The sequence below is a fragment of the Sturnus vulgaris genome, chromosome 14, assembly GCF_052056855.1.
Source record: "Sturnus vulgaris isolate bStuVul1 chromosome 14, bStuVul1.hap1, whole genome shotgun sequence".
In the NCBI taxonomy this organism is placed as follows: domain Eukaryota; kingdom Metazoa; phylum Chordata; class Aves; order Passeriformes; family Sturnidae; genus Sturnus; species Sturnus vulgaris.
Window position 1 is genome coordinate 3755331 of NC_142256.1, and position 27060 is coordinate 3782390.

At 53.0% G+C, this 27060-nt stretch overlaps 1 protein-coding gene across 1 annotated transcript; it reads left to right on the forward strand.

Annotated features, from left to right (window-relative positions):
* The first annotated feature begins 1271 nt into the window (after positions 1 to 1271).
* On the forward strand, positions 1272 to 27060 carry LOC106863417 (Krueppel-like factor 5). Its single transcript, XM_088173013.1, has 5 exons — positions 1272 to 1415; positions 13533 to 13580; positions 17382 to 18276; positions 21184 to 21243; positions 26882 to 27060. Exons 1-5 carry the CDS (start codon positions 1272 to 1274, stop codon positions 27058 to 27060), a joined length of 1326 nt encoding a protein of 441 aa, XP_088029139.1.

Here is a 27060-nt window from a genome sequence, read left to right on the forward strand (position 1 = left end):
ATCCTTCCCTTTTATTTTTGATCCTTCCCTTTTTCTCCCTGCCAATGAGAAGTGTGAGCAAGCAGGAATTTCTTCTCAAAATGGACCCATTCATGGAAAAATGGCATTTTTCTCATTGAAAATACCCATGCCTGTAAACAAACTGGGGTATGCCTCTTGTTTCAGTGCAGGGGACTCAGTTTGGGGACAGTGGCCTGGCTGGGGGTGCTCCAGGCCTTGGGGTCTGATCCCTCCATCCTGGTGCTGCTGTGGCTGATGAGGCTCCTGGAAGGGCTCAGGGATTGGGATTGGGATCAAATCCTGGGGTGTGGGAGCTTCCCAAGCTCCCAGGTTGGGTTTGGGATTGAATCCCAGGGTATGGGAGATTGCTGAGCTCCTGGGCTGGGATTGGGATTAAATCCCAACTCTTTCTGAGCTCCGTGCTGGAGCTCCTGGGTTGGATTTGGGATTGAATCCCGGGCTGTGAGAGTTTCCCGAGCTCCTGGGTTGGGAATGGAATTAAATCCTGGGGTGTGGGATCTTCCCGAGCTGGGTTTGGGATTAGATCCCGAGGTGTGAGAGCTTCCCCAGCTCCCAGGTTGGATTTAGGATTGAACCTCGGGGTGCTGCAGCTTCCAGAGCTCCCGGGTTGGGTCTGGGATTAAATCCCGGGGTGTGGGAGCTTCCTGAGCTCCCAGGTTGGATTTGGGATTAAATCCTGGGTGTGGGAGCTCCCCGAGCTCCCTGCCCGAGTTTCCAGGTTAGGATTAGGATTAGGATTGAACCCCGGGGTGTGCGAGTTTCTCGAGCTCTCGGGTTGGATTTGGGATTAAATCCTGGGGTTTGGGAGTTTCCCAGGTTGGATTTGGGATTGAACCCCGGGGTGTGGGAGCTTCCCGAGCTCCCAGGTTGCGTTTGGGGTTAAATCCCGGGGTGTGGGAGCTTCCCGAGCCCCCTGCCCGAGCTCCCAGGTTAGGATTAGGATCGGGATTGAATCGCGGGGTGTGGGACTCCCCGAGCACCTCTCTCTCCCTTTTATTTGCCGTGTCCCTGTGGATCTGATTGGCTCCGCACCCTGCTCCGCTTCCAGGTTGGCGTTTCCTCCTCCCGCTCAGGTAAAGCCTTCCCGACCCGGCTCCGGCTCCCACCAGCAAACCTCTCTCCGGCTCGCCTCGGGGTTGTTTTTTTTTTTTTTTTTCCCTTTTTCCCTTTTCCTTATCCCCCCCCTTTTTTTTTTTTTTTCCCCTATTTTTTCCCCGTTTTCCGGGCCGGGCCCGTCCCCGCTGGGGGCGATGAGCAGCGGGCTGGTGGACGCGGCGGTGTTGGCACCGCTCAAACCCGTCAGCATGTCCGGGGACCCCCACGAGGACACCCCGGTCTTCGAGGACATCAAAGCCCCCTCCCGACCCCTGGAAAACCCTCCCGACCTGGCACAGGTAAGAGCTGGGAAGGGGCCGCTCCGCCCGCTCAGGTGTGCGGAGCCTCCCAAAATCCTCCCGAAATTTCGCTTTGTTTTTTTTTTCCTTGTTTTTATTTTAATTTTTTTTTTTTTTTGCTGCGGCGCCTCCGTGGTTTTGTCGGCTCCCGCTTCCCCCTCCGCTGGGTTTTCTCTTGGGCGTGTTGGGTTTTGTTTGGGAATTTTAGTTTTGGTTTGTTTTTTTTTTTTTTTTTTTCGTCGTTGCCTCTTGTCTGCCTTCAAAACTCCTCGGTGTCCTGGGCTTTGCTCCCGTTCCAGGGATCAATCCCTGTCCCCTGGCATTGGCAGCCAGGGCGTGTCCAGGGCTTCTCCCACTGGGAAAGATTTTTGGGATTTGGATTGCGTGCTGGACAGGAAACGGGACCTTTATATTCCATTTCATTTCCCATATTTCATTTTCCATATTTGATTCCATTCTCTGTATTTTTCCACCTCCACGGCTGGGGAAGGAATGCTCCTTGAGATTCCCTGGCAGCATTCCCCTAAGAGAAAAACCTGAATTTGTGACTTTGGGGTGTCCCTGCAGGCCCACCCCAGGCTCTGTGTCCCACCAGCAGATTCCCAACCTTTTCCCGATGGGAAGGAGGGCGAGGCAGGCCCAGCCCCACCCTGCAGCCGTGGCTTTTTTTTTCCCCCCTTTTCCCGCTCTGTGGGGCTCAGGGTGTTCGGGATAATTAATAATTAACCCCGAGCCCCACAGCCCCAGCGCCATTTTGATCCGGGCGGGAATGCTCCAGGCCCTGGCTCCAGGCAACACCCAAAAACCCCAAAAAATACCCCAAAACCCCCTTCCCTTGTCCCCACGACACCGCTGTTCCATTTTGGGGCCCTGGATTTCCTGGGGAATCCAAGATCCCTGAATTTCCTGGGAATCAAATATCCCTGGATTTCCTGGGGGATGCAGGATCCCTGGATTTCCTGGGGGATGCAGGATCCCTGGATTTCCTGGGGATTCAGGATTTCCTGGGGGATGCAGGATCCCTGGATTTCCTGGGGATTCAGGATCCATCAGCAGTGCTGTGCTTGTGGGGTCAATCAGGGGAACCATTCCTCCCTCTCCCTCCCCCGGGGTGTTCCTGCTCCTCCCGGTGGGGTTTGGGGATCACCTGGATCAGAGCCTGGCTCTTGGAAGGCTGGGAATTATCTCAGGGGGGAAAAAGCTCCAAAAACCCCCCAGAGTGGGCTGGGGGAGGGGGAGCTTGGCTTTTCCCTTTTCCATCCGGGTGGGACGAGGCAGCGTGGCTGTGGCTAATGGGGCAGTGTGACAGTGGCCAATGTGGCTGTGGCCAATGTGGCTGTGGCTAATGGGGCAGTGTGACAGTGGCCAATGTGGCAGTAGCCAGTGGGGCTCCATGGCTGTGGCCAGTGAGGTCATGGTGGTGGCCAGTGGGGCTGTGTGGTGGTTGCCAATGGGGCACTGTGGCTGTGGCTGTCCCTGAGCCATCTCTTGTCCCCTTGTGGGGACACCCCTGCTTGGAGACACCTTCACCCCATCCCATCCCATTGATCCCATCCCATCCCATCCCATTCATCCCATCCCATCCCATTGATCCCATCCCATCCCATTGATCCCATCCCATCCTAAGGGCAGATTCTCCTCCCAGTTTTGTCCCACCGTGGGGTGGCCTTGGAGGTGTCACCCCTGTGCCACTGACCCTGCTGTGTCCCTTTTGGGAAGTGGGGTCCTTGGGACAGCAGCTGAGCAGATCCCAGGGATCCCCAAACCCACCCAGGGATCCCCAAACCCACCCAGGGATCCCCAAACCCCCCATGGATGAGTTTTCCATGCCCTGGCCCCTTTTCCCAGTGGATTCCCAGGGCTGTGGGATTGCTGGCAGGGCTGGAAATCTTTGCTCCAAAATTTTCTTCTCATTTTGGAATCTTTGCTCCAAAATTTTTTTTCTCATTTTGCCAAGGCTGTGCCCTGTCAGGCTCCAGCTCGGGGCAATTCCCACTGCCCTGGAAGAGTCAGGATCAAATTGTCCCTGTGGTTCCAAAGTCCCATTGCCAGGTGTCCCCCAAAAATTGCTTTTTAGGTGGCAAGTCTTTTCTGTCGAAATTTTTTTTTGCTGCTGTCAAAAATGTTATTGATTCAGATGCTTTGTGGAATTTCCAATCACTTTTTCCCTTTCCTTGGCTTTTCCAACCAAAAAAAAACCCCAAACAAAAAACCAAACAGAAACAAAAAAAAAACCCCAAAACAAACAAATCTAAGAAAAAAGAAAAGAGGAGGGAAAAGAGCTTGTGAGAGGAAAGGACTTTTCCTTCCTGATTTGAGTGAGATCAGTCAAAAAAAAAAATTTTCCTTTTTAAATCTCCAGTGGCTGATGCTGGAGGAAATAATAGTAATAATAATAATAATAGTAGGAGTAGTAATAATAATAGAATATAATAAAAATAAAATAAAATATGAATATAAATATTATTATTAATAATAACAATAATAATAATTAACCCCTTGCTGCCTGTGCCAGGCCCCAGGGCAGTTGTGGTGGGGCTGAGGCTGAGGTGGGAAATGAGGAAGGTCCTGATGAGCATGGAAAGGGATTTTCCTTGGCTGCAGGAACAGCAGCACAGAGCCCCCTTTGTGTCCCCTGATCCCAAATCCTGCCCCATGGGATTCCCCTCCCTGCCTTTGGCTCCCTCTGGCCTGGGAGGGGGGATTAGGGGGAATAAAACATCCCCAGAATTTGGGAAATGCTTGGACACATCAGAGGGGATCAGGAGGAATAAAACATCCCCAGAATTTGGGAAATGCTTGGACACATCAGAGGGGATCAGGGGGAATAAAACATCCCCAGAATTTGGGAAATGCTTGGACACATCAGAGGGGATCAGGAAAGTTCCCAGAGCTTTTCCTGCCCCTTGCTGCTCCAATGCCTCAGTTCCAGTTGGATCCTGGTCAGGGCCAGGAAAATCCCTGCCTTCCAGAAACAAATAAAAACTCCTTTATTTTTTAGGAGAGATGTTGGAGTGCCCAGCTCAGCTCCCAGGGGATGATTTATTATTCCCTTGGGATCTCAGGAGCTGCAGGCAGGAGAATAAATTTGGCTTTTCTGCAAAGAAAACTTTGGAATTTTGCTCTGAATGAGATGCTTGGGGAGAATTCCCTCCCTTGGGGATCCTCCTGGCTTTGGAGAAGGGTTCAGAAATTCCATAAAATTCCATGAAGGGTCCAGAAATTCCATTCATAAAATTCCAGGATGTGCAGGAATGAGGATGGGAAGTTCAATCCTGACCAGGAGAATGGGAACACCTGATCCCTCTGGCACAGGGATGGCTTTGGGAGCTGGAGGAGCCTCACATGGGATCCTTCAGGGATCCTTCAGGGATCCTTCCCTCTGTTGTGCTTTGGGATCAGCTGATCCCAATGTTTTTGGGATTTGCAAATCCGATGGGCTTCGTGCCTGGCAGGTGCCTGTAAGGGAATTAGGACAGATCCCCCCCAAAAAAAATCCATTTATCCCTCTGATTGTGCAGGAAATCCCTCGTGCCAGGAGCTCCAGGAACCTCTGGATAAAACCAGCGAGCCAAAACCCGGCAGATTCAGGGGGGTTCAGCCACAATATTGGATATTTTATTTTTCTGGGTGGGTGCAGGAGGGAGTGAGGAGAGGGATGGGAGGAGGAGCAGGATGGAAAAGCTCCAGGGAATGGCTGTGGCCGAACTTTGAGCTGCTGCTGGGACAAAGGCTGATTGTTCTGCCTGGGGAATTTCGGCTGGGCAAGGAGGGAAGGGGACAAAAATTCCAGGTGTGCCCTGCTCGTCCTCCCTCCTGCCACCTGCCCTCCCCTTGGATTAGCTGCAAAAGTGCCTGGTGGGTTTTTTTTTTTGTTTTTTTTTTTTTTTTATTTTTGGAAAGCTGGAAAAGGAGAGAATGAGCGGATTTCCCTCCAAATCCCAAAACCCATCACCTGATCTCGCCCCCTGGCTTTTGGGGAATGCCTTTCTGGTTGTGTGTTGTTATTTGGGATTTTTCCCTCACTTAAAACTGTTCAAATGCATTTCTGGTTCTGTATTATTATTTAGTTTTCCCCTCTCTCAAACCCGTTCAGATGCATTTCTGGTTGTGTGTTATTATTTGAGATTTTTCCTTCTCTTAAACGTGTTCAAATGCATTTCTGGGTCTGTATTAATATTTAGTTTTTCCTTCACTTAAATTCAGATGCATTTCTGGATTTTGTGTTATTATTTGGGATTTTTCCTTCTCTCAAACCTGTTCAAATGTTCAAGTGCATTTCTGTTTTTGTGTTATTATTAAGGAGTTTTTCCTTCTCTCAAACCTATTCAAACGCATTTCTGTTTGTGTGTTATTGTTTGGGATTTTCCCCCCTCTCTCAAACCTGTTGGGTCACCTCCCGGCTGGGTTTTGTTCTCCTGCCCTGCTCCAGTGATTTCTTTTATCCAACCCATCCACTGCAAATAATGGCACTTTACGAGCGTCTTGTGAGTTTGATTTCAGTGTTTGCTTTCCTTCGTGCTCCATTGGAGAATTCCCGCAGTCCCGCCGGGCTCCGGGCGCTGGGGAACTCGTGTTTACAATTCAGATGTTCTCAGAACTTGAGCTAGAGTGAAAAAACCTCCAAAAAAAAAAAAAAACCAACCCAAAAAAACCCCCCAAAAAACCCAAAAAACCAAACAAAAAAAACACCCTAAAAAACAAACAAAAAAAAACCTACAAAAAAAGCCAAAAAAAAAAAAACCCAAAAAAACCCCCCCCAAAAAACCTGCAAAAAAACCTCAAAACCCCAAAAAACTAACAAAAACCCCCCAAACCCCAAAAAACTAACAAAAAAACTCTCCAAAAAAAAACCAACCAAAAAAACCCCCCCAAAAAACCAACTAAAAAACCTTCCAAAAAAACCCAAACAAAAAACCCTCCAAAAAAGACCGAACAAAAAAAAAAAACCAAAAAACCAACCAAAAGACCCTCCAAAAAAAACCAAACAAAAAAAACCCCCAAAAAACCAACTAAAAAACCCTCCAAAAAAAAACCCACCAAAAAAACCCCCAAAAACAACAAAAAAACCTCAAAAAAACCCCGAAAAAATCCAAAAACCAGCCAAAAAAACCAACAAAAACCCTCAAAAAAAACCCAACCAAACCCAACCCAACAAACAAAAAAAAAACCCAAAAACCAACCAAAAAACCCAACAAAAAAAAAAAAAAACAACCAAAAACCCCCCATGGGCTGTTTACCACATCAAAGAGTTTCCAGCCCCGTTCAAAGTCGAACAAAGAATCTTTCATTGAGTTCAGAAATGCTGCGAGAATTCTTGGAAAATTCTTGTTTCCATCGGCTCGATGGGGAGGGAACTTCCAGTTCCCAGCCCAGAGCAGGATTTGCAAATATTAAAATGTGTTTTAGGACCTCGATCTTTGCAGGATTTTCAGTGTAGCTGTGCTGAAAACACAGGTTTATCCCCCCAAAAAAATTAAAAAAAAAAAAAAATAATTTATTTTATCCATCCCTTATCAGATCCCTAATTTATCTCATGGATCTGAACCCATCGTGGAAAGGCCAGAGGATGTGGATTCTCTATACTATTATTATTATTATTATTATTATTATTATTATTATTATTATTATTATTATTATTATTATTACTACTATTATTATTTTGTGTGTATTTATTTACCCCAAATATTTCAATGTTGTCTCCACAAAATCCTCCTTTTTCTGCTCCTCAGGGATATTTGAGGGAGCTAAACTCAAGGAATGGCTGGATGTATTAAAATTCCTCCCAATGAGCAGGTTTGAGGTTCTCTAACCTGTGGAAAAGCCCCAAATTTGTTGGGAAAATTCCAATATTTGGGGGGGTTTTGTGGTTCTGTGGTGTGGGAGGAGCTCAAACCCGTTAATTTGGGGTTTTGCCATCCCCTTGGGGATCCCATTGGCAATGCCCAGGCTCCCAAATTCTCCTCCTGGGAGCTGTTATTGGCCATAATCAGCCTCCCTTAATTAATTGGGGATTTCTTTAAGCACAGGGAAAACGTGGAAAGGCGAGGTTTGGGTGGAAGGCCCCGGGGCTGGAGGAAATTCTGGATTTCTGCCCCCAAGGAGCACAGAGCTCGTGGTTCATGTCCCTCCCAACCCAAACCAGAGCACAATTCCATGAAATCCCCATGGAATGGAACCCCCCTGATTTAATCCCGATCTGCTCCAGTGTCCCCCCTCCTCATTTTGGATTTTCTTGCTCTGGGAGGAGTTTGGGGCTGCAGGGATGGGGGGGATTTGTTGCCTGCACCTCCAACCTGACCTTGGCCGGGCTCTGCCCTGTGGTTTTTTGTGGGAAGAGCAGGATTTGTGGCCTCCCTGTGGATGGGATGTGGATGCCAGGAGGGCTCCACAAGCCCCGGCAGGCAGGCGGTGACTCAGGGCATCGGCATCCCCTGGGAATGTGCCTTGGGTTGGAGAGGAGGCTGAGGGGATCCCAGCACCCTGGCAGCTCCACAGCCTCTCCCACAGCACATTCCCAACCCCCAGGGTTACCTGGATAAATTTATCCAGATGTTCCTGGCCACTGGGATTGGGTTTGAGCCTCCCAGTTCTCCCAGTTACCATCCCTGCCGCAAGGAATCAATCCCAGAAACCGGGGAGGATCCCTGGGAGCTCCAAAGCCTCTCCCACAGCAGGTTCAGGACTTGGGGCAGGGATGTGGAACTGGAGAATGGGAAGTCTCAAAGATAATTCCAGTGGCCTGGAACATCTGGATAAATTAATCCAGGTAATCCTGGGGGTTGGGAATGTGCTGTGGGAGAGGCTGTGGAGCTCCCAGGGATCCTCCCCAGCTGCTGGGATTCAGGGATGTTCACTAGGAGGCTCAAAGATAATTCCAGTGGCCAGGAAGAATTGGATAAATTTGTCTTTGGAACTCCAGGGATCCTCCCCAGCTGCTGGGATTGATTCCTTGGATCAGGGACGGTAACTGGGAGAACTGGGAGGCTCAATCCCAGTGCCCAGGAACATCTGGGTGAATTTGTCCAGGTAATCCTGGGGATTGTGACGTGCAAGAGTCAGGGACAGGCAGTCCTGGGGTGGAGCTGGGTCCAGAAGGAGCAGTGGAGCTGCAGGGGCTCCCTGATCCTGGATAATTCCAAACCCAGAGCTGATTGTGTGGCCCAGGGTTCCTTGAGTTCTGCCGTGGTTTGCCTGAGGCTGGAGCAGCTCCAAGCCTCTGGATCTTCTAGGAGTTGAAATGATTTGAAATAATTTCATTTTCCCTAAAAATCCATCTGGGATCCATCCAAGGGGCTGGAGCAGGAATCAGCCCAGATCGACCTCCAGGGGTTTGGATGGAAAAACTCCCCTTGGCTCTGCTGGAAAACTTCCTTTGCCTTTCAGGGGCTTCACCTCAGCCTTTGGTGAGCTCAGAAATGATGGGATGGGAATGTCCTGGAAGCTGTGGAGATCCAGCTCCCTTAAATCCTCGTGTCCCCCCTTCCCGTGCTCTGAGAGTTGTCCCCACAGAGGGGAGAGGTCACCCCTGATTCCCCTCAGCTTCACCTTCCTCAGCTCCATGCAGGCCTCAGGTGGCTCCTGGGGGTTCTGCAGAAGTGGGATCTGTCCCAAAAATATGGATCTACCCCCAAAATGTGGATCTAACCCCAAAATGTGGATCAATCCCAAAATGTGGATCTCCCCCAAAGTCAACGTGGGACCCCCCACTCTCCCATCTGGAGATGCTCCAGTACCATTCCCTTCCCTCTCCAGGTGTCTCCAAGGTTTTGTTATTTTTCAATCCATTTATGGCTTTGTTTTTTTGGTTTTTTTTTGGAAATGGTTTTGTCCTGGCTGTTCCCAGCTGCTCCTCTTCCAGCCCCTTGACCTTGGAGTTGGATGAGGCTGTTTTCCCTGGCTCCCTTGGCCTTTGGGATTGTGGCATGATCCCGGTGATAAATACCTGAGCTGGATTGCCTCTGTGGGAGCCTTTATCAGCTGCCTGAGGGGAGGAATTGCAAACACAGGCAGCGAGTGGGGCTGCCTGGATGGAGATCCCAGCTCCCCTGGCTCCTGGGAAGTCGTGATCTGCATCCCCTGGGCACAAAGCTGGAGGATGGATGGAATTCCATCGAGGATTTGGGGGCAGCAGCCCATCCTGGAGTTGCTCTGAACCCCCAGCTTTGGGCAGGATGGGGGCTGGCAGGGAACTGAGGCAGGAAAAGAGGGAAAGTCTGCAGTGGGTGATGGAAACCTTGGACTCCATCACCTTACAGGTGTTCCCCGACCCAAATAATGCATGAATTGGAGCAGCCTGGAGCTGCTGTGATCCCCTGTGGGGCAGAGCCTCCCTGAGCCCAGCACATTCCCACGGGAGCTCAGGTTCCATCTGGGACACAGCTCTGTTGTTTACAGCAGCCAAACGTTGGGCACTTGAAAGGAAGAGTCCCGGGGCTTTCTTTGCTAATCCCATTTTACAGAGAGTTCCAGGAGACTTGAGGAACAAACAGAAAAATAACGTCGATCCAGGTCGGTATCAAACCCAAATGATCAGAGGAACAAATATTTACCCAGGTCAATATTTAACCAGGAGACAATAAATGCTGATATTGAACCAAATCTGGATATAAATACAGGCTATTTATAAAGCGAGCCTGCAAAGGGGCACTGCCAGGGCCGTGCCAGGGGGGTTGATTGATGATTATCCTGCCCATTGTTTGCTGATTCCCTTGGAGGCTGCAGTTTCGTGCAGGTGCACGGAGGAGAAAGAGCCCGGGCTGGGCTGTGGCACGACCGTTGTGCCACACCTGTGCCCTGGGGACAGTCCCCTCCTCCTTCCTTCCCCTGGAGCCGTGTCCTGTCCCCATTCCCATCGGAGCCGTGTCCTGTCCCCCCCATTCCCATTAGAGCCGTGTCCCCCCATTCCGAGCCCCCACATCAGACAATTTCTGAGCCATGGAGTGTTTGTGTTGGAGAAATCACCCAACCTCGACACCTTCCACCATCCCAGGCTGCTCCAATCCCAATCCCAATCCCAATCCCAATCCCAATCCCAATCCCAGTCCAGCCTGGCCTTGGGCACTGCCAGGGATCCAGGGGCTGCTCTGGGCACCCTCCCAGGGAATCCCTTCCAATATTGCTGTGTCAGTGTGATTGCATTGGCTGAATTTCCTGGCAGGAGTTTCAGGGAGCAGAGGGTGAGGGTGACAGGGGTCCTGATGGCACAAGCCCAGGGATGTCCCCAGCCCACCTGGCTGGCCCCGGGCCGGGCTCGCTGTGCCTCCAGCCCCCCGGGCTGTCCCGGTGGCTCTCAGTGCTGGGAGGGCTTTGTTCCTCACGGTCCAGAGGGATCCTGGGGGGGGAAAGAGCTGGCAGGAGCTGCAGCACCCGAGGGTGTCACCCTGTCCTGGGGGGGAATTGCAGGAGCACCGTGGCTGTCACAGGGTCACAGTCAGGATGCTTTGGCTTGGGAGGGACCTTAAAACTCACCCAGTGCCACCCCTGCCATGGCAGGAACACCTCCCACTGTCCCAATGTCCAGCCTGGCCTTGGGCACTGCCAGGGGCAGCAAATTTGGGAATTCCATCCCAGCCAGGAATTCCCAATCCCCAAAATCCCATCCAGCCGTGCCCTGGGGCAGTGGGAGCCATTCCCTGTGTCCTGTCCCTCCATCCCTTGTCTCTCCAGCTCTCCTGGAGCCCCTTTAGACCCTGAGCTCTCCCTGGATCCTTCTCCTCTCCAGGTGAGCACCCCCAGCTCTCCCAGCCTGGCTCCAGCCCTGCAGCAGCTCCGTGGGTTCCTCTGGATTTATTCCAGCAGTTTTATTTATCCCAGCAGTTTTATTTATCCCAGCACTTTTATTTATCCCAGCAGCTCCTCATCCCTCTGGATGCTGCCCAGCATGGACACAGGTGACATTTCCCTTGTCCCCAGAGCAGCAGTGGCAGCACCACAGTGGGTGTGAGCAGGGACCTGGGATCCAGCTGAGAAGGAATTTCACATCTGGGGGACGGGATGGGAGCCCTGGCCGGGCAGGAGCGAGCCCAGGGCTGGTGGAGTCCCCCTGGCACCGTCCCTGTGCCACCTTCAGAGCTGCTGCCTGCTCGGCAAACACCGATTCCCCTCCTGATGTCCCCGGGGCCGTTTGTCATTTGTCACCTGCAGATTAGGAGGTGTTTAACCAGGGGACAGCCACCTCCCACCCCCAGCTCCCCCGTGCTCGTGGTTAATCCGGGTTTATCTGGGCCCTGCCTAGAAATGTTTGTGTTGGACTCTGCTTGAATCGATCTCTGTGCTGATAACAGCTCCCCCAGGCTGGGACATCTGATCCAGGGAGAAATCCCAGGCTCCCGCGGGATTTATGGGAGCTGCCAGGGGTGGAGGGGGCTCGTGTCCATCCCTGTGAGCCACTGGGAAATCCTGGCCCTGGAAAATCCACCCTGGAGAGGTGGGATGGCATTGTTCTCTGCTTTTACTGGGGCTGGGGGCTTCACATCCTCCAGCTCTCCCAGGAGCTGCTCCTGAGCTTGTCCCACCCTCTTTTTTGGCTTTTGGCTTTTTTTTTGGGGATTTTGGCTACCAGGTCTGGGTGTGCTGGGTGGAACACTGCTGGTCCAGTGGCACAAACTGGTGTCCAGTGGCCTTACTGGGCTGGACAGAGTGCTGCTTTGTGCCTTCTCCTCGTTTTCATTTCGGTTTCCTTTCCCTGACAAGTTGAGGAGATTCTTCTCCTCACCCAGGGTCAAACTTGGGTGACTTTGTGGGGAAAACCCCCCTGGAATTCTGTGCTTTGGCTGTGGGAGAGGAGTGTCTGGATGGCTTTTGTAAAGATGGCTGCAAATCAACGAGGGTGGGTTTGGGTGGGAAATTGGGATGGAATTCCTGCCTGGGAGGGTGGGCAGGGGCTGGGATGGAATTCCCAGATTTGCTGCCCCTGCATCCCTGGCAGTGCCCAAGGGCAGGCTGGAGCAGCCTGGGGCAGTGGAATGGGATGAGCTTTGGGGTCCCATTGTGGGATTCTGTGAGTGATCCCAATCCCTCTGGGCTCCCGGAAGGTTTTTGGGTCTTTCCCCTCGGTTCCTCGGTGCCTGCTGGAGCCTGTGCCCTGCCCTCCGTGTCTGCTGCCTCCTGTCCCCATCCTGGACTCCAGGGATGGCCTGGGGCCATGATCCCACTAAAAACCCGGGGTCTCTTCCCCTGGCAGCCTCTGAGGCTTTTCCGTGCACTGTTGGGATGAGCTGAGCACCCTGAGAACCTGAGAACTGATCCTGAGTGTGGGATCAGTTCAGTCCATCCCAAAAAAGAGCCAGGAAATGTTTTATTCCCTGCCTGGAGGAAGGGATGGCCTGAAATTCCAGGGCTGAAACTCCAGAATTGATCATTTCAGGGCTGAAATTCCAGAATTGATCATTTCAGGGCTGAAATTCCAGAATTGATCATTGCAGGGCTGATCATTGCAGGATTGATCATTGCAGGGCAGAAATTCCAGAATTGATCATTGCAGGTTTGATAATTTCAGGATTGATCCTTGTAGGATTGATCATTCCAGGGTTGAAATTCCAGAATTGATCATTCCAGGGCTGAAATTCCAGGATTGATCATTCCAGGATTGATCATTTCAGGGCTGATCATTGCAGGATTGATCATTGCAGGATTGATCATTGCAGGATTGATCATTGCAGGATTGATCATTGCAGGGCTGATCATTGCAGGGCTGATCATTGCAGGTCATTGCTGCCCCATGGCTGGGGGATATGGGGTCTCCAGATCTGAAATCCTGCTGGAAATGAGCAGGAGAAGGATGTGGAACGAGAATGAGCCCAAGGAGGCTGGGCTGGGGTAAATCCTGCTTTGGGATTTGCAGGAATCCCAAATCTCTTCCCCTCTTCTTGGTGCTGGGCTGTTTGGAACGCTGACCTTGGAGAAAGGATCTGAGGGATTCTGTGGGAATCTGGGAGAGGTGCAGGACATTTGTGAGCTCATCCTCACCTTGTGGGGGTGTGAAGGCAGAGCTCTGCACTTCCCATCTTCCCAAAGAGGCTTCCCTGCTCCTCCTGGGCCAGGGGAATTTGGGGGAGGTTTTTGGGGTGGTCAGACCAGGGAGGACACCCCACTAACCCATCCCTGCCTCCACAGCTGCACCCCATGAGGATGGACCAGAGGATGCCCCCGCTCATCCTGGAGGTGAGTGCATTCCCTTCAATCCCTTTAAAGGAATCCTAAATTCCCTTCAATCCCTCTAAGGGAATCCTAAATTCCCTTCAATCCTGGAGGAATCCCTCAGGAATTCTCCAGCCCTTTCCCTGCTCCCTCAGCCTCTGGATTTGGATGGGGCACTGTTTGAGGAGTGCTTTGGGGTCAGAGGTGCCAGCACCAGGCTGGGCAGGGTTTTCCAGGGTTTTCCAGGTGTTTCTGGGCCCCAGACAAAAAGTTCCCATTTTTTCCCCTGTGTTTGGGATTCCTGCACAGGGCAGAATTACTGTGGGTTTTTGCTTTTTATTTTATTTTTTTTTAAATACAATTATTTTTAATGGAAAACACAGTGCTCTGCAGGGAAGGGTGGCTCTGCAGGAAGGGAGGTTGGGTGACACCAAACCAGGACCCTGTCCTGGTTTAGGATAAATTTGGGAGAAAACCTCTGAGTGGGGTCTTAAAGCTGCAGAATTCAACAGAAGAGGTGACTGGGGATACAAACATCATAAAGTCACCCCGAGACGTGGAATCCTGGATTTTGGAAAGGCTCTCTGAGCTCCTCCTCCCCCCTGGGGCAGCAGGGCCTTCCCTGGTGGGAACTGCAGGTGAGAAAGTGAAATGCCAGAGATAAGGGAAGTGTGGAAGGAAAGGGCAGCCCAGCACCTCGCCCTGGCCCCGCTGCTGCCCCGTTCATTGCTCAGGAATGTTCGGCATCCCGAGCTGCCCGGGGCGAGCTGATTCCCCAGGGAACCTGGGCTGTGCCAGCAGTGCCCAGGGCTGGGCTCCAAACCTTTAAATGTTCCTTTTAGCCATTTCCTTTGAGCCCAATCCATTCTCTTTTATGGCTTTTCTCAGCTTTTTAACATCTCCACGATCTCTTGGTTTCTATCTAGGCTTAGCACCTCTTCTGCCATATCTAACTGGCACAGCGATATCAGAATTAATCAAAATCCTTTTCTTTAATTGTCTTGTGAAAAACCCTGTGGTTTCTTTGGCAGAAGGAGGGAGCAGAGCCTGGAGCTCTCCATTCCCTGGTGCCTTGGGGTGAAAAGGGAGGGCAGCAGCTGGGACGGGACACAGGGAATGGCTGGAGGGGCGCCAGGAAGGGTCGGGATGGAGATCAGGGAAAGGCTCCTCATCCAGAGGGTGCTGGGCACTGCCCAGGCTCCCAGGGAATGGGCACAGCCCCAGGAATGCCAGAGCTCCAGGAGAGTTTGGTCAGTCAGGGTGGGATTGTTGGGATGTTCTCTGCAGGACCAGGGATGGTCTTTGTGGATCCCTTCCAAGCCGGGATAATTCCACGACTCCACAGGTCACAGAATTGGGATTTAGGCTCTGCCTGAGCGAGAGTTCCCTCTCCAGAGGGGCTGGACTGGATCATCCTGATGTTGTGCAGAGCCAGAAGTTCCCCCTGAGCCTCCTTTTCTCCTTCTGAGCCCCTTCCCATTTCCCCTAGGAATTCTGCAGCCCCTTCCCAGCTCCCTCAGGGATTCTCCAGCCCTTTCCCATTTCCCTCAGGAATTCTCCAGCCCTTCCAAGCTGGGATATTCCATGACCCCACAGGTCACAGAATTGGGATTTAGGCTCTGCCTGGGTGAGAGTTCCCTCTCCAGAGGGGCTCTTTGAGCTTCCTTTAACCAGGGCAGGAATCCCAGCCCCTCCACATCCGATGGGAACAGAGCAGTCCATGGTTGGACTCGGAGACCTTTCCCACACACCACAATTCCCCGATCCTGCAGGATTGCCAGCCCAGTTTGTGCACACACACCGGTCCCAGCCCGGCCCTTCCCATCCCGGGCTCCCTGTGCAGTGGCATTTGTGGATTTGTGGCTGTCCCCGTGCCTGGGTGACAGCCAGCTCAGCCATGTGTCACCAGCGCGGCTCCCAGAGGTGCAAAGGCTTCTCTGAACGAGCTGGAAGCTCCGTGATCCTCTCCCTGGAAAGGGCAAAGAGGAAATCTCTTGGCTCCCACCCAGCTTTGTTCAGAGGCCTGAGGTGGCAGCAGGGCTGACTTTGGCCCTTGGCACATGGTGACACAGTTCAGGGCTGGAAAGCTCGGCTTAGGGCGTGGGCTGAGCTCAGCTCTCACTCCTGGAGTGCACTCCAGGCTCTGCCAGGCAATCCTGGTGCTTTTCCAGCTGCTCTCCATAGGAATGAGGGCTTTGACACTTGCAGAATCACGTAATTAAGGGCTGGAGCTCTGCACCAGAGCTTTAGTGCTGGGATCTGCAAATGCAGCGAGCAGAACCTGAGTCATGCAGAGGCAGGGGATGAATTTCCTCGAGGATTGCTCCATCAGGGCTGGATTGTTGGGCCTGGATCCAGTTCCAGCAGGCAGGAATCAGGAGGGGAAGGAACCAGAGGTTCTGGTAGCTTGGAGGAGCCAGGCTTGTAAAAACAGCTCTGTAAAACCAGAACTAACCCAAAGCTTAAGCCAGGGCTGAGTCAGTGCCCAGGTGAGGCAGGAACTGTTCCCATTTAAGGTGAATTAGTGGCAACGTCAGTTCGATTTCTAGGCCCAAATTATTCCCAATTAATTAAAGATACTGTCCTGGAATTCCTCAGTTCATTAAAGAGGCTGTCCCAGAATAAAACCCTGCTCAGGCTGCTGGGTTTAAAGGAGAGCAGAGCATGTCCAGTTTGGGCTGGATTCATCCCATGCCTGGAACTCCCTCCTGCTGCTGGTGTGGCCAAAGCTCTGTCCCCAAATCTTGCTTCCCTTTATCGGGTTTGATTTCTGTCCTGCCTGCATCCTGTCCTGCTGTTATCAGGGAGATAGGGAGGGGGGAAGTGGGGCACAGGACGCTGATTCAGCCCTGGGGAGTCTGGCTGAGTCAGACCCGGAGCTAAATCACCTGAGCTCAGGTTCCTGGGCTGCTCCTGCTGCTGCCTCCATTTCCTGCTCGTTTTAGAGGGGCTTGGAACACAAACCCTGCAAGGAACGGCTGGGGTTGTTTATCGTGGAGGAAAGGACACTCAGGGGTGACCTTATCCCTCTCTACACCTCCCTCAAAGGTGGCTGTGTCAGCTGGGCTTGGTCTCGTTCTCCAAGAGAACAAATCTCAAGCTGCACCAAGGGAAAATTAGGTTGGATATTAGGAAAAAGATTTTCATGGAAACAGTGATAAAATACTGGAATGGTTCTGCCCAGGGAGGTGGTGGAGTCACCATCCCTGGATGTGTTTAACAAAAGCCTGGATGTGGAAAACAGTGCCATGGGCTGGGTGAGGTGTTAGGGCTGGGCTGGACTCGATGATCTCGAAGGTCTCTTCCAACCTGGTGATTCTGTGAATTCTGTGAATTCTGTGAATTCTGTGATTCTGTGTTTCTGTGAATTCTGTGATTCTGTGAATTCTGTGAATGCTGTGAATTCTGTGATTCTCTGAATTCTGTCAATTCTGTGAATTCTCTAATTCTGTGAATTCTCTAATTCTGTGAACTCTGTGATTCTGTGAATTCTGTGATTCTGTGAACTCTGTGAATTCCGTGAACTCTGACAATTCTGTGATTCTGTGAATTGCATGATTCTGTCAATTCTGTGAATTCTGTGGTTCTGTGATTCTGTCAATTCTGTGAATCCTGTCAATTCTGTGAATTCTGTGAATTCTGTAATTCTGTGAATTCTGTGATTCTTCGAATTCTGTGATTCTATGAACTCCGTGATTCTGTGAATTCTATAATTCTGTGAACCCTGCGAACTCTATGAACTCTGTGATTCTGTGAATTCTGTGAACCACCCCCCCTCCCCAGGCTGTCAGGCTCACTTTTCCCATCCCATCCGTGTTTCCTCAGGCACGCTCAGAGATGGACAAATACCTGTCCAGCGAGGTGCCGCCCGTGCCCATGCTCCCGGACAAGAAATACCGCCGGGAGAGCGCCTCGGTGGTGGACGAGTTCTTCTCCACGGAGAAACCCAGCTCCACTCCCTACAGCGTGAACATCAACGTCATCCTGCCCGACACCACCCACCTGCGCACGGGGCTCTACCGGCCCCCCAAGCCCCTGGCTCCCTTCCCTCAGATCAAAACCGAGCCTGGCACGGGATTCTCGCAGCCCTGCTCGTCCTCCTCCACGCAGACGCTGCCGGATTTCACCAGCGTGTTCAGCATGCCGCAGTCCGTGGCTGTCAACAACATCTTTGTCAAGCAGGAGATGCCCGCGGAGATGCCCCTGGCTGCCCACCCGCAGCAGCCCCAGCTCTTCCAGCTGCCCCTGGGAGCTGCCGGCGCCGAAATTCCCAGCCTGGCATCGTCGTCCAGCAGCACCACGGCCATCAGCTGCCTCGGCGGGGTCACCATGGCCACGGGCTCCGTGGGCAGCGTGGCGCACAGAGCCGCGCAGCCTGCGGGGCTCAAGCAGTACCCGCACGTGGCGCAGGGACAGGGGAGCTTTGGCAACATCCCCGGGCAGTTCTACCCCGCTCCAGGGGTCACTCTGCCCCCCTCGCCCCCCAACTCGCAGCCCGGCAGCCCCGAGAACCAACCCGAGCTCATCAACACCATCTCTCCCCCGCCGTCCTACGAAGCCACTTTTGGACTCAAGCTGGTCCAGTCGTCCCAGATCCCCCCGGTGCCCAACGGGGTCGGGGCGCTGTCCCAGGGGCACATCGTGATGCAGCCCCCCAAGTACAACCGGCGCAACAACCCCGAGCTGGAGAAGAGGAGGATTCACCACTGTGACTACGCAGGTGTGCCCAGGGGCGGAGCTGGGGGGCTCGGGATGGGTGGGAGCATCCAGGGGGATCATCGCAGATCCTTTGGGGTGGCTGGGGCAGCGCATGGGAGTGGCAGGGGGTGGGAGAGGGGGATCCCCCCAGCACGGTGTGGTCGCTGCTCTGGTCCCTCCCCTCTCTCCCTTTGCACCCTGGCAAAAGCGGCTCAGCAAGGCAGAGAGATCCTGCACGGCCCGGGATGCTCCTGGGAACCTGAGCTTGGGAATCTGAACTTGGGAATCTGCAATGGGAATCTGAACTTCGGAATCTGAATTTGGGAATCTGTAATGGGAATCTGAATTTGGGAATCTGAATTTAAGAATCTGAACTTGGGGATCTGCTCCTGGGAATCTGAATTTAGGAATCTGAACTTGGGAATCTGCTTCTGGGAATCTGCAATGGGAATCTGAATTTGGGAATCTGAACTTGGGAATCTGAATTTAGGAATCTGAACTTAAGGATCTGCACTTGGGAACCTGAATTTGGGAATCTGAACTTAGGAATCTGAATTTAGGAATCCGAACTTGGGAATCTGCTTCTGGGAATCTGCAATGGGAATCTGAACTTGGGAATCTGCACTGGGAATCTGGTCCTGAGAATCTGAATTTAGGAATCTGAACTTGGGAATCTGAATTTAGAAATCAGAATTTAGGAATCTGAATTTAGGAATCTGCCCCTAGGAATCTGAATTTAGGAATCTGGAAGGGACATTTAAAGGCCATGGCATCCCACCCCCTGCCATGGCACCTTCCACTGTCCCAGTTTGCTCCAACCCTCAAACTGGGGATCAGCCCAGAGCAGCCGTGGCTGCCCCTGGATCCCTGGGAGTGTCCTGGACAGGGCTGGGAGCAGCCTGGGACAGTGGGAGGTGTCCCAGCCATGGCAGGGGGTGGGATGGGATGAGCTTCCCTTGCAGCCCTGGGGTTCCATGAGACACTCCAGGGAACAAATCCCACGGAGAGATCCCAGTGAGAGCCATGCTCCTGTAAGCACAGGCATCCCTTATTGTTTTGGTGAGCTCGTTTTGATGAATTATTCTTTTACTCCTCAATTCTTGGTCTCAATGTGAGGGCTCAGGAATCGCCACTCCAGGAGCCAGGAGACACCTCCCACATCCCAGTGCTGACCAGTTGTGGATTAGCAAACAGTTTTGGGCTCTGTGAGTGGGGAAAGTCACTTCCCAGCTGCCTCCTGTGGCATTTCCAGCTCTTCCCATGGCTTGGGAGTGGCTGGAGGTCTCAGCCTGCTCCAGATCCTGTCCCCAGCCGTGGTGCCAGGAGCTGCAGGAGATCAGGACAGGTTGAGAGAGAATTTTCTGTGCTGGCACCTTCCCACTCTCTGGCATCCTGTGGATCAGGGACTTTCTGAGCCAGAAGCTGCCAGTGGTGGATGGCTCGTGCTGCATTTTTAATTTTTTTACCTTCTGCTGGTCGTGGTGAGGACATGAAAGGTGGAATTAGAGCTGAGATTCCTCGTGTCTGACTCTGCTCAGAGGCTCATCCTGCAGGATTTGCACCAAGGCAGAGCTGCTTTTAGCAGGATTAAAAAAAATACCCCACTCTGTGCTGGATAAATCCTGGGGGTGGAGACGCAGAGATGGAACAGGGATCCGTGTGATCCCTCCCTGGAAGGCTCAGCTGGAGGTGATTCCAGTCAGGAATATTTGTAAGGAATTCTCCCAGTCTGGTGTGAGTGAGGAAGTGAAGGGGCTTGGAGACTTCACACCTGGAACAGATGAACGTGGGAGATCTGTTTGTAAACCCCCATCCAGAACATTCCAGAGCCTAAAGGGGCTCCAGGAGATCTGGAGAGACAAGGGATGGAGGGACAGGACACAGGGAATGGCTCCCACTGCCCCAGGGCAGGGCTGGATGGGATTTTGGGAATTAGGAATTCCTGGCTGGGCTGGAATTCCCAGATTTGCATCCCTGGCAGTGCCCAAGGCCAGGTTGGAGCACCTGGGACAGTGGGAGGTGTCCCTGCCATGGCAGGGGTGGGGTGGGATGAACTTTGAGGTCCCTTCCCACCCAAACCAATCCAGGATCTCTCTCCCAAATGTGAGGGATTGCCAAAGGTTCAGAGCACCAGGAGCAAAAGTGAACCACCAGGAATTGTCCCTCGTGCCAAGAGCAGGAGCAGGACGGGACCCAGGCTGATCCTGGGTGGGAACACTGGCACCAAAAACGTCCCCGTGCTGCCGGTGCGGGTCATAAAAATTCAAATTCGCATTTGAATGTCCTCATCAAAACACAAAGCAGCAGGGCCAGGAGGGCAGCAGAAGCTTCCTTAAACTTTATCCAACTGAAAGCTGGGAGGAATTAAACCTGGCTTGTTTTGAGGCACCGTGTTGGAACTTTCCCCCAGTCGTGGTGTTTCTGTTAAACCCTGTCTTTGATGGAACCTGTTCATGCTGGTCTTGTGAAAACACTTCCCCTGGCTCTGTTCTGGCACCTGGAAGCCAAGTTGTGACTGTCCCTGGCTGTTTCCTGCTTCCTGGAACATTTCTAGCACGTCTGCTGGGCCAGGACTGTTCCAAAACCAAGAAAAAATAAATGCAAAGTGATCTCAGCTATGGCTGGAACCCAGCAGGGAAGCACAGAGCCAGAAATGGGGAGGGAATTGAGGCTTCTCCTCCTGCTGCTGGTTCAACTCCTGTGCTTGACTCTCCCTCCTCTAATTCCCAGCACAATTCCCACGGGTGGCAGGAGAAGGTGTTAAAATCTGAGCAAACGCTCTCTGGTTAATGCTGAGCCCAAGCCAGGCTTATTTGCAAGGCCCAGCTCTGTCCCTCCCCTCAAATATCAGAGTTTGTTTGATCCTTTCTCACAGGGAAATTCTGCTTTTTTATTTATTTTTTTTTTTTGGTTGTTGTTACCCTTGCAGGTTGCTCCAAGGTTTACACCAAGAGCTCCCACCTGAAGGCACACCAGAGGACTCACACAGGTAAGAACAGCTCCAGGAAATGCTGCCAGCCTCAGGTACCAAACCCCAAAAAAGGCAGGGAGAGCTGGGATTTTGGGATGCAATTCCTGGCTGGCAGGGTGGGCAGGGGCTGGGATGGAATTCCCAGATTTGCTGTGGCTGTCCCTGCATCCCTGGCAGTGCCCAAGGCCAGGCTGGACACTGGGGACACCCTGGGACAGTGGAATTTCCCATGGTGCAAAAGGAGCGTTCAGGTCCCTCCCATCCTGATCTTTCTTTGATTCTTTGATTTTTTTTGTCACTCAAATCCTACCTGAGGCTGATCCTGCGGGAAGGTTGTGTTGCACATTTAGGATCTCTGAGGAGAAGGGATCCCAGTGCAGGCAGGGCTGGGCTGTGCCCTCATTCCCGAGGGTGCCACGGTGCAAACAGGGACCCCTGGGCTGATCCCAAATCCCCTGGGCTGATCCCAACTGCCCTGGGCTGATCCCAGCTCCCCTGGGCTGATCCCAACTGCCCTGGGCTGATCCCAGCTCCCCTGGGCTGATCCCAAATCCCCTGGGCTGATCCCAGCTCCCCATGGCTGATCCCAACTCCCATGGGCTGATCCCAGATCCCCTGGGCTGATCCCAGCTCCCTTAGGCTGATCCCCTGGGCTGATCCCAGCTCCCCTTAGGCTGATCCCAGCTCCCCTGGGCTGATCCCCTGGGCTGATCACAGCTCGCCTGGGCTGATCCCAAATCCCCTGGGCTGATCCCAGCTCCTCTGGGCTGATCCCAGCTCCCCATGGCTGATCCCAGTTCCCCATGGCTGATCCCAACTCCCCTGGGCTGATCCCAAATCCCCTGGGCTGATCCCAGCTCCCCATGGCTGATCCCAGCTCCCCTGGGCTGATCCCCTGGGCTGATCACAGCTCGCCTGGGCTGATCCCAAATCCCCTGGGCTGATCCCAGCTCCCCATGGCTGATCCCAGCTCCCCTGGGCTGATCCCCTGGGCTGATCCCAGCTCCCCATGGCTGATCCCAGCTCCCCAGGGCTGATCCCCTGGGCTGATCCCAGCTCCCCTTAGGCTGATCCCAACTCCCCTGGGGTGATCCCAGCTCCCCATGGCTGATCCCAGCTCCCCTGGGCTGATCCCAGCTCCCCTGGGCTGATCCCAAATCCCCTGGGCTGATCCCAACTCCCCTGGGCTGATCCCCATGGCTGATCCCAGCTCCCCTGGGCTGATCCCAGCTCCCCTGGGCTGATCCCCTGGGCTGATCCCAACTCCCCAGGGCTGATCCCCTGGGCTGATCCCCTGGGCTGATCCCAGCTCCCCAGGGCTGATCCCAGCTCCCCAGGGCTGATCCCAGCTCCCCATGGCTGATCCCAGCTCCTCTGGGCTGATCCCAGCTCCCCTGGACTGATCCCAGCTCCCCTGGGCTGATCCCCTGGGCTGATCCCAACTCCCCAGGGCTGATCCCCTGGGCTGATCCCCTGGGCTGATCCCAACTCCCCTGGGCTGATCCCAGCTCCCTTAGGCTGATCCCAGCTCCGTGACTCTCTGCACTCAAGCCCCGGCGCCCTCATTAAAGCATTTATTATCCCTCAAACGTTATCAGATCCCCAGGTAGTCCAGGAACCATCAGTGCCCTCATAAATCTCTTTTATAGGAGGGCTGATCTTTGCTGAGAGCAATTAAGCCGGGCCCAGAGTTCACTTCTCTTTTTTCTGAACAACGACCAAAGCCCAATCTGCGGCTGGGAATTGGTTCTGGCTCTTGGCTCCCTTCCTCCCTGCCCTTATCAGCCCTTCAAACAAAGAATTTCGCTTTGTGCCTCAGCCACCACGGTTCTTTGGCAGGGGTTGGGGAGGAGGGGGCTGGAAAAGAAGCACGGAAGGGGTGGGGAAAAAAAAAAAAAAAAAAAAAAAGGAACAGGAAGGATGTGGTCCCTGAGCTGGGTGCTGATAGGGATTTATCACAGTCTGGAATCAGGGCTTTAAAATTAAATGAAGTTAAATTAAATATTTCTTGTCCCTTCTGTTGGGAGCTCTGTGACCAGGACAGGGTCCATGAGTTGGGCACCTCCAGGAAAACTTGGGTGGGTTTGAAATCCAGGAAAACTCGGTGTTTCTTTTCCAGGTTTTCCCAGTAATGAGGCAGGAAATCCAAAGTTTTGCCTCCTTCCCTTTTCCTGATGTTAGAGGGGAGGGTGGAGAGGTGAGGGAGGAGAGCTGCTGGTGGTGTGGGATGAGCAAAAAAGCAGGGAATGCCATCCAGAACCATCCTAAAATCCTGGCCCAGCATCTCTGCACCCGATATTTTTAAATCTCATATTTTCATTGGAGCCTCAGCAAGGGCTCACCCCAAATCCTGCCTCAGCTCCATCCCCCAAAGGGTTAAAAATGTCCCTTCTCCCATTCCCTGCCGGACCTGGCAGCTCTTTCCTTGTGCTTTCCCGTTGCCAAGGGCTCGGTGTTTTCCTCCCCTGGAGCCACCACTCATTTCCTGGGTGCCACAGGGAGGTTAAACATAAACTCCAGTGCTGGGAATGCCAGCCTGGATCCTTCCTTTGTGCCAGCTTGGGCTGGGAATGCCAGCTGGATCCTTCCTTTGTGCCAGCTTGGGCTGGGAATGCCAGCCTGGATCCTTCCTTTGTGCCAGCCCGGGCTGGGAATGCCAGCCTGGATCCTTCCTTTGTGCCATTCCATGCTGGGAATGCCAGCCTGGATCCTTTGTGCCATTCCATGCTGGGAATGCCAGCCTGGATCCTTCCTTTGTGCCAGCCTGGGTTGGGAATGCCAGCCTGGATCCTTCCTTTGTGCCAGCCCGGGCTGGGAATGCCAGCCTGGATCCTTCCTTTGTGCCATTCCATGCTGGGAATGCCAGCCTGGATCCTTTGTGCCATCCTGCCCTGCCGTGCTGGCCTGGGAGGAGCAGCCAGCTCCTGGGACAATGGGAATGCTGGGACAATGAAATCCTGGGACAATGAAATCCTGGGACAATGGGGCTGCAAGGAGCAAATCCTGCCTTTGGGAACATCCTGATTTTGGGATAAATCCTGCCTTTGGGAAAGTCTTACCTTGGGGTAAATCCTGCATATGAGAAAATCCTGTTTTGGGGAAATTGCCTTTGGAAAAATCCTGCCTTTGGGAAAATCCTATTTTGGTGCAAACCCTGCCTTTGGGAATATCCTGATTTTGGGAAAATCCTATTTTGGTGCAAACCCTGCCTTTGGGAATATCCTGCCTTGGGACAAATCCTGCCTTGGGGAAAATCCTGCTTTTGGGAACATCCTGCTTTTGGGAAAATCCTATTTTGGGAACATCCTACCTTAGTCTTGGCATGTCCCCAGTCCCATAAACCCCCAGACCTCCTCACAAACCCTCTGCAGGTGCTGTGTTTACCTGAGCCATAAAAATCCCTTTCCCAGGGGTTTCTGGAGGAGCAGGACGTGCTCGTGCTGCTCTGCCTCCTCCAGCTTCACGGATCCACATTTTTCTGTTTTTCTGTTTTATCCTTGCTGGGCCTGATTTCACTTCCCTGGCCAAACGTGGCATTCCCAGCCCTGGAATTATTCAAGGCCAGGTTGGATAGGACTGGGCCTAGGGGAAGGTGGTCTGGTAGAACCTGGGCTGGCAAAGATGGGCTTTAAGGTCCCTTCCAAGCCAAGGCATTCCAGGATTCCCTGGTTCTGTGGGAGGAAAGGCTCCCTGGGAAGCTTGGAGAGGAAAGAATTCCTGGAAGTTGAGGCAGGAATCCCTGGAAGTTGGTCGAACCCATTCTGAGCAGGGCGGAACACTAAGAACTTTCCAAGCTGAGTTATTCCAGGATTCCCTGGAGTTCCTGGAACTCCTGGTTCCATGGAGCAGATTGTGGGAGGAAAGGCTCCCTGGGAAGCTTGGAGAGGAAGGAATCCCTAGAAAATGATGCAGGAGTTCCTGGAAGTCGGTGGAACTCATTCTGGGCAGGGTAGAACATGAAGAACTTCCCGATCCTTTCCAAGCCGAGCTCTTCCAGAATTCCCTGGAACTCCTGGAACTCCTGGTTCCATGGAGCAGACCATGGGAGGAAAGGCTCCCTGGGAAGCTTGGAGAGGAAGGAATCCCTAGAAATTGATACAGGAATCCCTAGAAATTGATGCAGGAATCCCTAGAAATTGATGCAGGAATCCCTGGAAGTTGTTGGAACCCATTCTGGGCAGGGTAGAACTTCCCGATCCTTTTCGAGCCGAGCTCTTCCAGGATTCCCTGGTTCCACGGAGCAGATTTTGGGAGGAAAGGCTCCCTGGGAGCACGGGAAGGCCTCCCTGGAATGCTGGGGAGGAAGGAATCCCTGGAAGCACGGCAGGGCAGGGCACACATGCCCGTGCACGCGTGCTGCGTGCGGACGTGCGCTCCCGCCGCGCCGCTGCGCCCCGCAATTGGCCCCGGAAAGGGTAAATATTTGAGGTCGGGAATGTCAGCACATTCCCTGAACTCTGCCTGCTTGTTCAGGCTGTTAAGAGCAGCACTAATATTTGAGAGCACCACGCCCTGCGTGGGGACAGGGCTGCAGGCAGGGTTCAGCGCCGTGGCCTGGCTGGAAGAGGCTTTTCCAGCCCAGTTCCCAGCTGGAATGGGTGAATGGGTTTGGGTTGGGAATGGGTGTGTTTGGGAGGGATGACATCACCTGAACGGCCCGAGGGAAACACAATAGTTGTGTACAGAGCTGCTGGCAGGGGGAACTGGGAGGTGTGGAGCGTTAGGTCATGGAATCCTGGAATGGTTTGGCTTTGGGAGGGGTCTTTTAAGGTTGTCTGATCCTTTAGGGACGTCTTCCACTAGACCAGGTTGCTCCAAACCCCATCCAACCTGGCCTTGAGCACTTCCAGGAACGGAGCAGCCACCAGCATTGGATGGCATTTTGAAAAAAATAGAGATTTTTAAGATCAAAATTTAGATTTAGAGCCTTGTCTTCCTCCTGGTGCCTCCCACCTTCCTTAGGAATTTTTGGCTTTTTATTTTAAAAAAAAACCCCTAATGCACAAGCTATTTTTAGCCAGAAATGCTCCAAAATCCAACAGGAACTTGAAGACAAAGTGGGACGGGGTGAAGAGGGACAGAACCTGCTTGGTGCAGCTCAATCCCTGTGTGCCCTGGGGAGCCCTGGCTGTGCCAAGGACATTGGGTGTCTGTCAGGGGTGTTTTTGGGGGTGTTTGGGGCTGTTTTTGGGGGTGTTTTTGGGAGTGTTTTGGGGTGGTTTTGGGGTTGTTTTGGGGATTGTTTGAGGCTGTTTTGGGGAGTGTTTGGGGCCGTTTTTGGGAGGCTGGGCAGGAGAAGAAGAGGGACAGGACCAGTATGATGCACTCAATCCCTGTGCGCTCTGGGAGCCCAGGCAGTGCCGTGGAACGCGGGCATCTCCAGAGACCTGGGGGTGGTTTTGGGACTGCTTGGGGCTGTTTTGGGGAGTGCTTGGGGGTGTTTTTGGGAGTGTTTGGGGCTGTTTTGGGGAGGATGGGGAGGGGGAGAAGAAGGACAAGATCTGTGTGATGCACTCAATCCCGTGTGCCCTGTGGAGCCCGGGCAGTGCCGTGGAACGCGGGCATCTCCAGAGAGCTGGGGGTGTTTTTGGGAGGCTGGGCACACAACCTGTGAGCTGTGAGCTGCGAGTGTGACCTGTGGCTGTCCCCTGGGCAGGTGAGAAGCCCTACAAGTGCACGTGGGAAGGCTGTGACTGGCGCTTCGCCCGCTCGGACGAGCTCACCCGGCACTACCGCAAGCACACGGGCGCCAAACCCTTCAAGTGCCTGGCGTGCGGCCGCTGCTTCTCCCGCTCCGACCACCTGGCCCTGCACATGAAGAGGCACCAGAATTAG